General features: G+C 44.3%; 2 protein-coding genes across 2 annotated transcripts; both read left to right on the top strand.

Annotated features, from left to right (window-relative positions):
• The first annotated feature begins 561 nt into the window (after positions 1 to 561).
• Positions 562 to 1,332, top strand: LOC134747420 (uncharacterized). The gene has a single exon (XM_063682044.1). It carries the CDS (start codon positions 562 to 564, stop codon positions 1,330 to 1,332), a length of 771 nt encoding a protein of 256 aa, XP_063538114.1.
• Positions 1,333 to 3,856: 2,524 nt separating this feature from the next.
• Positions 3,857 to 4,516, top strand: LOC134747419 (uncharacterized). The gene has a single exon (XM_063682043.1). The coding sequence runs from the start codon at positions 3,857 to 3,859 to the stop codon at positions 4,514 to 4,516; it is 660 nt and encodes a 219-aa protein (XP_063538113.1).
• The last annotated feature ends 6,517 nt before the right edge of the window (positions 4,517 to 11,033 follow it).

Here is an 11,033-nt window from a genome sequence, read left to right as displayed (position 1 = left end):
TTTATTGTCCCCATGTTTAAATTCTATTTGTTTACGTTACATGTCCATCTTTGGGTCACAAGCTTACATATGTGTACCTACCAAATTTCAACTTAATTGGTCCAGTAGTTTCGGAGAAAATAGGCTGTGACAGATAGACAGAGGCACGAGTGATCCTATAAGGGTTCCGTTTTTTTCCTTTTGAGGTACGGAACCCTAAAAATGACCGAAGCCTCCAGTGTCCAGAACAGGAATCAAACCAAAAATGGCAGAACGATTTGTACGGTAAGATATCGCTTGGTCTCCTCCCTTTCGACGTGTCAGAAGCCGGTGTTGCTCGAACACCGACGCGTTCAGGCCACTGCAGTAGTGTCGGTGCAGTCGTGCAGCTGCAGTCAAAAAATGGACTGTCACCTCTTGCATCAGATGACTTAGTGGATCATACGGTCTCCGCCCGTACTATAAACGCATATTTCTTGTGTCAGCGAAACCTTACATTGTATTAAAGGTTAGGCATTATCAAATAAAGGTTCTATTACTACTTGAGACTGCATCGTGTAACTACGTGTGTCAATCTTAATCATGTCGTTCCCGTGGATAGAAGGCAGTTGGTTGCATGTGCTGGACTCGGTGAATCCGGTCAGAAGTTTGTTTGTATGTGTGGATACAACAACAGGCAACAGGACAGTTATTGCCTCTACAAATATGGCAATTATTGGCGTAGTCCCACTTTATCCCGCCCCATTAGCAACGTTGGGACCACCAATGCTACCGCTACCATACGCATTCCACGACCCCTGCCTGCCGCCTCCACCCATGCCCGAAGTTTCAGATGTGCAGGGCGCCCCATTAGCAACGTTGTCAAGACCACAAGTGCCACCGCCACCATACTCGCTCCACGACCCCTGCCTGCCGCCTCCACCCATGCCCGAAGTTTCAGATGTGCAGGGCGCCCCATTAGCAACGTTGTCAAGACCACAAGTGCCACCGCCACCATACTCGCTCCACGACCCCTGCCTGACGCCTCCACCCATGCCCGAAGTTTCAGATGTGCAGGGCGCCCCATTAGCAACGTTGTCGAGACTACGAGTGCCGCCGCCACCATATTCGCTCCAAGAGCCCTGGTCGCCTCTGTATCTGCCGCCTCCACCCATGCCCGAAGTTTCAGATGTGCAGCGCGCCCCATTAGCAACGTTGTTGAGACCACAAGTGCCGCCGCCACCATACGCATCCCACGACCCCTGCCTGCCGCCTCCACCCATGCCCGAAATTGCAGATATGCAGGCTGAATCAGAAACGTTGTCGAGACCACAAGTGCCACCGCCACCATATTCGCTCTACGAGTCCTGGTAGACTTTGTACCTGCCGCCTCCACCAATGCCCGAAGTTACACAAAGTTAAAGGTTAGGCATTATCAAATAAAGGTTCTATTACTACTTGAGACTGCATCGTGTAACTACGTGCGTCAATCTTCATCATGTCGTTCCCGTGGATAGAAGGCAGTTGGTTGCATGTGCTGGACTCGGTGAATCCGGTCAGAAGTTTGTTTATATGTGTGGATACAACAACAGGCAACAGGACAGTTATTGCCTCTACAAATATGGCAATTATTGGCGTAGTCCCACTTTATCCCGCCCCATTAGCAACGTTGGGAACCTATCGGTAAACCCAAAGAAGACCGACACAATTCTCTTCACCCATAAACGAAAACTGGGTACATACGAAATGCCAACACTTTTTGGCACAAAACTGACACTTTCAAAGGATGTAAAGTACCTAGGCATAATCCTGGACGATAAACTGAACTGGAACAAACACCTGGACAATAAACTGAACAAAGCAACAGTAGCCTTTTGGCAATGCCGGAGGATGGTAGGCAAAAGATGGGGACTTGCCCCTCATATTATACTGTGGCTGTACAAAATGGTAATAATGCCAATGATCAGCTACGGCGCGGTTGTATGGTGGCCCCGCACCCAGCTAACCACAGTAATAGACAAACTAAATAAAACACAAAGACTAGCATGTGTGGCTGCAACGGGCTGCATGAGAACTACTCCGACTGCAGCTCTAGAGATAATGCTAGGACTCCTGCCACTACACATGTACATACAGAAAGAAGCGGCTGCCACAGCTCTTCTTTTGAAGAATCTAAACCTATGGACATCTTTCAGCTCATCGCACAAGAAGATCTATGAAAATACGATCTCAAAAATGCCCATGCTGGAAGCGCCTATCGACAAAATACCAAAAACTATGATCTTCTGGAAAGATTACGCCATATCGTTAACAGAAGATCCGAAAGAAGGACTAAACCAAACAAACCTAAGAATATTCACAGATGGCTCAAAAACAAACGAAGGGACAGGATGTGGTGTCTTCTCAGAGGACCTGAACATACACATGACAAAACCCCTTGGTGAACACAATACGGTATTCCAAGCTGAATGTGTAGGAATAATAGAAGCTTGCAATGCTATTACAAGACGACAAGTGAAACACGAAACCATACTAATACTGTCAGACAGTAAATCGGTACTACAAGCGCTATGCAGCGACAAACTTACCTCAGAGCTTATACTTGAATGCCATCGGAGCCTCACTGAAGTGAGCAAAGAAGGCAACAAAGTAACAGTACAATGAATAAAGGGGCATAGTGGATTAAGAGGAAACGATGCAGCGGATGAACTGGCCAGGAAAGGTTCAGACACACCGGCATATGGACCCGAGCCAATTATGCCTCTACCAATATCCTACATACACAACCAGCTAGAACAACATCACAGACAACTGCACAACAAGTACTGGAGTGAATTGAAGACATGCAGGCAAACCAAAGAAATCCTACCGGAACTGAGCCACAAGCTTACCAAAATATTACTGAAAACACCAAGAAGCCAACTACGTAAAATAGTAGGATTAATAACAGGACATAACACACTAAACAAACACCTACATAATATGGGTAAAACTGATAGCCCCATGTGCAGAGCGTGCATGGAAGAAGAAGAAACAACAAAACATATTCTCCTAGACTGTAAACAGGTAGAAGTGTATAGGAGCAAATACCTAGGTAATCCATGCACACTAAAAGAGGCAACTAGCAACCTGAAGACTTTGCTAGGCTTCGTGGAGGAGCTGGGGTGGTTAGAGTAGCGCTACCTCGTTTCACGCAAAATAGGCACATTTGGATGTCGATTTGCGGAAAATGCCCAGCATAACTAACTAACTAACTAACTAGCAACGTTGGGACCACCAATGCTACCGCCACCATACGCATTCCACGACCCCTGCCTGCCGCCTCCACCCACGCCCGAAGTTTCAGATGTGCAGGGCGCCCCATTAGCAACGTTGTCGAGACCGCAAGTGCCACCGCCACCATATTCGCTCCAAGAGCCCTGGTCGCCTCTGTATCTGCCGCCTCCACCCATGCCCGAACTTTCAGATGTGCAGGGCGCCCCATTAGCAACGTTGTCGAGACCACAAGTGCCGCCGCCACCATACGCATCCCACGACCCCTGCCTGCCGCCTCCACCCATGCCCGAAATTGCAGATATGCAGGCTTAATCAGAAACGTTGTCGAGACCACAAGTGCCACCGCCGCCATATTCGCTCTACGAGTCCTGGTAGACTTTGTACCTGCCGCCTCCACCAATGCCCGAAGTTACACAAAGTTAAAGGTTAGGCATTATCAAATAAAGGTTCTATTACTACTTGAGACTGCATCCTGTAACTACGTGCGTCAATCTTAATCATGTCGTTCCCGTGGATAGAAGGCAGTTGGTTGCATGTGCTGGACTCGGTGAATCCGGTCAGAAGTTTTTTTATATGTGTGAATACAACAACAGGCAACAGGACAGTTATTGCCTCTACAAATATGGCAATTATTGGCGTAGTCCCACTTTATCCCGCCCCATTAGCAACGTTGGGACCACCAATGCTACCGCCACCATACGCATTCCACGACCCCTGCCTGCCGCCTCCACCCATGCCCGAAGTTTCAGATGTGCAGGGCGCCCCATTAGCAACGTTGTCAAGACCACAAGTGCCACCGCCACCATACTCGCTCCACGACCCCTGCCTGCCGCCTCCACCCATGCCCGAAGTTTCAGATGTGCAGGGCGCCCCATTAGCAACGTTGTCGAGACCACAAGTGCCGCTGCCACCATACTCGCTCCAAGAGCCCTGGTCGCCTCTATACCTGCCGCCTCCACCCACGCCCGAAGTTTCAGATGTGCAGGGCGCCCCATTAGCAACGTTGTCGAGACTACGAGTGCCGCCGCCACCATATTCGCTCCAAGAACCCTGGTCGCCTCTGTATCTGCCGCCTCCACCCATGCCCGAAGTTTCAGATGTGCAGGGCGCCCCATTAGCAACGTTGTCGAGACCACAAGTGCCGCCGCCACCATACGCATCCCACGACCCCTGCCTGCCGCCTCCACCCATGCCCGAAATTGCAGATATGCAGGCTGAATCAGAAACGTTGTCGAGACCACAAGTGCCACCGCCACCATATTCGCTCTACGAGTCCTGGTAGACTTTGTACCTGCCGCCTCCACCAATGCCCGAAGTTACACAAAGTTAAAGGTTAGACATTATCAAATAAAGGTTCTATTACTACTTGAGACTGCATCGTGTAACTACGTGCGTCAATCTTAATCATGTCGTTCCCGTGGATAGAAGGCAGTTGGTTGCATGTGCTGGACTCGGTGAATCCGGTCAGAAGTTTGTTTATATGTGTGGATACAACAACAGGCAACAGGACAGTTATTGCCTCTACAAATATGGCAATTATTGGCGTAGTCCCACTTTATCCCGCCCCATTAGCAACGTTGGGAACCTATCGGTAAACCCAAAGAAGACCGACACAATTCTCTTCACCCATAAACGAAAACTGGGTACATACGAAATGCCAACACTTTTTGGCACAAAACTGACACTTTCAAAGGATGTAAAGTACCTAGGCATAATCCTGGACGATAAACTGAACTGGAACAAACACCTGGACAATAAACTGAACAAAGCAACAGTAGCCTTTTGGCAATGCCGGAGGATGGTAGGCAAAAGATGGGGACTTGCCCCTCATATTATACTGTGGCTGTACAAAATGGTAATAATGCCAATGATCAGCTACGGCGCGGTTGTATGGTGGCCCCGCACCCAGCTAACCACAGTAATAGACAAACTAAATAAAACACAAAGACTAGCATGTGTGGCTGCAACGGGCTGCATGAGAACTACTCCGACTGCAGCTCTAGAGATAATGCTAGGACTCCTGCCACTACACATGTACATACAGAAAGAAGCGGCTGCCACAGCTCTTCGTTTGAAGAATCTAAACCTATGGACATCTTTCAGCTCATCGCACAAGAAGATCTATGAAAATACGATCTCAAAAATGCCCATGCTGGAAGCTGCGATAGGCAGACACTCATATTAACACGTCTGTGCATATTGAGTGATCAGCACATTTAATGTAGATCTTGCACCTCCACCCGATAAGGGATTTCCTCTTCTGTCACGTAGAATAACTATATATAAAGATAGACGACTAAGGTTCGGGGAGATCAGAGTGTACCAGCTTGGAGGCAATACATCTATGTGAGCCGAGTACTGTGTTTGACAGACTAACCCTTCCCCTCTTCCACCCCACGTATTACATGGCGACCGTGGACATCGATTCTGCGTGAGGTTCTGCTTGTCACATCGCTACCGAGGGCACGGCAGGAAGGCGGCATGGGAGACAATCAGCCATAGCAAATCCATCGATGGGGTAACGTTTGACTCATTTGTTGTGGAATAACCTGTTGGGCGGCAATGGGCGGACAGCAGAGCAAAGACAATGTTATCGTGACCGCGCCCAATAACAACGCTACGTCAATGGTGTCAGCGGGGCTGGAGCTGACTGAGGTGCTGATGATCGTCGTCGTGGGATTCATGTCGTTCTACGCGTTGTCCCGAATCTACGAGCGAGTGAAAGGACACCTATACAGCGGCTGGGAGCGACGAGCGGCTCGACGGGCTATTCGAGGCGAAGATGTTTAGAGAGGTGTGTGAGGAGGTATTTGGTATATTTGTATTTTTTTTCTCTCGCACGGATTTATGGCTAGCCTTGTCAGTTTGTTAGAAGAGTTACGTGTTATTAGGGATAGTATAGTTAAGTTAGGTAAGGACAAACGCCAGACTGTGCAAGGTAGGAATAAGTTATTGTTAGCACAGGATGTTAAACGTAAATTTGATTTGATAATAGCAGATATATGTGGAAAAGAAGTTGCAGCTGGGGATCTCGATGTAGGTTTAAAGACAGCAGAGGACTTCGAATTTTTATTTTTGGAAATTCAGAGGCTAGTTAGGGCGGATACAGTATCAAAAATGGCCGATTTTGATTTAAAAACGGCTCTTTCGCTTTTGCCTGTGGCAGATGTGGACGAAAATCAAATAAACCAGTTGATTGATGGGGTACAATTTTATAGCAGTACGTTAAAGGAGAACGATCAGACCGTTTTGATAAATTTTGTTGTTAAGACACGGTTGTCGAGTAAGGCTGTTAAAAATTAAAAATGAGTACGCGACCGTGACGGATTTGATTAGCGATTAAGAAGTATTTGTTGCCTAAAAAGTCGTATACGGCTATCCTTTCGCAGCTGCAGAGGTGTAGGCAAGGGAATAGGAGTATAGAGGATTTTGGGAATGAGGTCGAACAGCTGTTTACTAACCTAACGTTGACTCAAGCCGATGGGAATTCGGTAGCGCACGATATCCTTAGGCCGATAAATGAGAAAACGGCTATTAGGCGTTTTGCGGAAGGATTGAATAGTGACAGGATAAGTACTATTATTGCATCGCGGGCCATTGAATCAATTCGGGAAGCGATAACTGTAGCGGTGGATGAGTCAGAAGTCATCCAGAAGCCAGCGGCAAGTTGTTTTCAATTTTCAAAACGTCCTTTTGAGCAAAATAGGGGTTATTTGGGTAGTAACAATAATAAACAATATTTTGGTCAACGGACTTTCTATCATTAAATCATTTTACGGTTTAGACTCACTTGTTTTAGTCACTCGCGCGACATGTTTCGGAGAGCCTAGGTCTCCTTTCTCAAGCACTAATAGTGCGAGCAGCGTTCTTTCAACTTTCTATCCTAGGAATAACAATAACAGATTTAATTTCGCGCGTTCAGGCTACCGCGGGCCGATTCAGCAAGGTCGGGGACAAATGAATTTCCATAGTAAGCAAAAGCCGAGCAGTTTTGCTAGCGAACGCAATGTCAATGTCGTAGAGTCGACGGCAGTAGTACGTGACTCAGCTGAGCAATGTAGTGAGTCAGAGTTTTTTCGTGACTAATGGAGAATGTATAGAAATATTGTCTTATGGCGCTAATAATCACGTAGTTGTAAGTTGTTTAGATAAAAAATTATCCTTATTAGTAGATACTGGAGCAAGCGTATCGATAGTTAAGTATAGTTGCATTAAGGGCTTTGGGTTACCGATAGTTCCGGATAGGTTAAGGATAAGAGGAGTATGTGGGAATTTGGTTTCGTTAGGATATGTGGAGTTGGAATTAGTAGTAGAAGGGTACAGGTTTTGGCATGGGTTTCATGTGTTTGTAGGTCTTGAGTGTAAGAGCGATGGTATTTTAGGAGAGGATTTTTTGGTTAAGCATAAGTGTAGTATCGACTACGGGGAACGAGTTTTGAGGTTGCAACATATGTCGGGAAATAGATTGTTGTGCCAATTAGGTTTGGGAGCGCCGGGTTCGATAGTTATTCCTAGCAGGTGTGAGATGGTTAAATGGGTTCCGATGGATGTACAAGGTGAATGTGTTGTTGTTCCTCAAGAAGTTACCCCAGGGGTTTTTGTAGCGGGCACAGTGGTGTCTTCGGAGGACGGGAGAATTCCAGTCCGATTTTTGAACACACGTGAGAGTGGGGTAGAGTTAAGTAATTACTGTCCAAGGGTTGGTAGGTTGGCGGATTACTTTGTTTGTTCTTTTGACTCTCGAGCATCAAAGACAGTAGACAGGGTTAAGGAGCTCTTTGGGTTATTGAAACTTAGGTCTTACCTCGATGACGAAGGTAGCCGTACTCTCGAAAGAATTTGTGCGAAGTATGCGGATATATTTCATATGCCGGGGGATAAGTTGTCAGTTTCTAATTTGTTCGATTATGAAATCAAATTGCAGAACGATGCTTCCCCTGTGTATGTTAAACCATACAGGATTCCGTTTGCACAGAAAAAGGAGGTGGAGAAACAGATTAGGAAATTATTGGATGAGGATATAATCGAGGAGTGTACTAGTGAGTGGTCTTCCCCTCTATTGCTTTTGCCAAAGAAGTTAGACAGCAGTGGTGAAAAGAAGTGGCGTATTGTCATTGATTATAGGCTGTTGAATAAGAAGATAGTCGATGAGAAATTTCCGCTGCCAAACATGCAAGAGATATTAGACTCTTTGTCCGGCTGTGTTTATTTCTCGCATTTGGATTGAGGTTCCGGGTATTACCCAATGAGTCTATCACCAGGGTGCAGGAAATTCACTTCTTTCACGGCAGATAAGCAATATATGCTAAAAAGGCTTCCTATGGGGTTAAAGTCCAGCCCTAGCGTGTTTTCCAGGCTTATGGCTGTAGCGTTAGCAGGGTTAACTCAGGATGCGTGTTTTTTGTATTTGGATGACGTAATTGTTTTTGGGAAGAGTCTGCATGAGCATAACGCAAACTTAATTAAAGTTTTCGAGAAGTTTAGGGAAGTCAATTTGAAGCTTAACCCGTGTAAGTGTGTGTTTCTGAAAAAGGAGTTAAATTATTTGGGTCATGTAATAACACCTTCCGGGGTCTTGCCAGATAGCAGTAAGATAGAGGCAGTGAAGAATTTTCCGGTACCAAAGAATGCGGATGAGGTTCGGCGGTTTGTAGCTTTTGCGAACTTTTATAGAAGGTTCATAAGGAATTTCGGAGAAGTCGTGTATCCTTTAAATCGATTAGGGAAAAAAGGCGTTGAATTTGATTGGTCAGTAGAATGTGAGACGGCGTTTCAGAAGCTAAAGTTATTACTGGCTTCTCCCCCAGTTTAAAGCTAAAGTTATTACTGGTTTCGTCTTCAGACTGATGCGTCAGGGGTAGCTATAGGGTCAGTGTTGTCGAACGGGAATAATAAGCCAGTAGCTTTCGCGAGTAGGCAATTGAATAAGTCGGAGCTTAATTATCCTACGATCCATAAAGAGCTGTTGAGTATAGTTTGGTCAGTTAAGCATTTTCGACCATATTTGTACGGGAGAAAATTCAAAATTTTAACGGATCATAAACCTCTGGTACATCTATTTAGCATGACGGATCCCAGTAGTATGTTAACGAAGTTTAGGTTGGCTATAGAGGAGTATGATTTCGACGTTGAATACATTAAAGGTTCAGAAAATGTCACAGCTGATGCCTTATCGAGGATCGTCATTACATCGGACGAGTTGAAATCTTTAAATGCAGCATTCGTGGGGGTAGTTACTCGGTCAATGACTCGCGCATCGAACGTGTCGCAAGAAATAAGAGACTTAGGTACTACGTCTGTGGAGCCTGGCCAGCCTAGAGTAGTAGATATCATAAAAAGGGCTAAGGGAGATACAGAATTAAAAATTTGCTCGAGTAAAGAGTTTAGGAGAATGACGGAATTAACTAAAGATTTGAAGCGAAACGGGTCTAATAATGTTGTTTATGTAGACTCTACAATTTACATAAATCAAAATTCTCTATTAACGAAGGCACGCTTAGACGTATCGTTACGAGACTTGGTTATACTGTGCGAAAGTTTAAATATAGTAGAGTTAGTACTGATGAAAAATGAGATCGATAAAAAAGATATAATGTCATTAACAGAAGTCTTCCGCGCGGGACAAGACAGATTACCTAGGTTATGTATAATACAGGGGAAAACGAAAATTACCGATCGGGAAATGATTCGTATTATACTCAATGACTATCATTTATTGCCCACTAGTGGACACGCGGGTAGTACAAGAATGATAAACAGTATAAAAAAAATACTATTGGCAAAACATGCGGAAAGATATAGATGACTATGTTAAACGGTGCGAGGATTGTCAAAAGCAAAAGTTTAGCAACAGGAACACGCGAGATAATATGGTTATAACCACCACAGCTACAACATCTTTTGAAAAAGTATATTTAGATATTGTAGGACCATTGGACGTGGATGATGCAGGATATAAATACATTTTAACTTTGCAATGTGAATTAACTAAATATGTGGAAGCATATCCTTTAGAAAATAAGGATTCTCAAAATGTAGCCAGGACCTTTGTAGAAAACTTTATTTTAAGATATGGTATTCCCAAAACCATAGCGACAGATTGTGGTACGGAGTTCATAAATGCTTGTTTAAATGAGGTGTGCAAGCTGTTGAAGATTGAGAAAATTAATTCGACACCATATCATCATGAAAGTATAGGATCATTAGAGAATTGGCATAAGCATCTTGGTAGCTATCTAAGAATACAAACCAAAAATTATACCACAAACTGGAGCTCATGGATTCAGTACTGGTGTTTTGCGTACAACACTTCAGTAAATACAAGCACAAAATATTCACCTTACGAATTAGTGTTTGGGAAATCTTGTAATGTACCTAGTAATATTGTAAATAAAGTAGAACCACTATATGTTTATGATAATTATCCATTAGAATTAAAATTTAGATTACAAAAAGCACAGTCTGATGCTAGAGACAATCTAATCAAAAGTAAAATTCAAAGAAAAATAAAGTACGATTGTAAGTCTAACGCTGTTAACTTTAAGGTTGGAGATTTAGTATTAATTAAGAATGAATGTTACAATAAATTAAATGACCTATATTTAGGACCATATAAAATAAAAGAAATTATAGGGTCAAATTTAAAGTTAATTAAAAATAATAAAGATTATGCAATACATAAGAATAGAGTTAAGTTGTATCACCAATAGTGTTCTTTTCAGGGGAGGGAACCCCTACCTTTTCAGGGGAGGTGCGATAGGCAGACACTCATATTAACACGTCTGTGCATATTGAGTGAT

Source organism: Cydia strobilella, chromosome 14 (assembly GCF_947568885.1).
Source record: "Cydia strobilella chromosome 14, ilCydStro3.1, whole genome shotgun sequence".
Taxonomy (NCBI): domain Eukaryota; kingdom Metazoa; phylum Arthropoda; class Insecta; order Lepidoptera; family Tortricidae; genus Cydia; species Cydia strobilella.
Note: the sequence above shows the minus strand (reverse complement) of the source record. Positions and strands in the feature narration are given on the sequence as shown.

Coding starts and splice junctions, on each gene's coding strand:
- LOC134747420 (XM_063682044.1), top strand. CDS start 562: ATGTCGTTCCCGTGGATAGAAGGCAGTTGGTTGCATGTGCTGGACTCG.
- LOC134747419 (XM_063682043.1), top strand. CDS start 3,857: ATGGCAATTATTGGCGTAGTCCCACTTTATCCCGCCCCATTAGCAACG.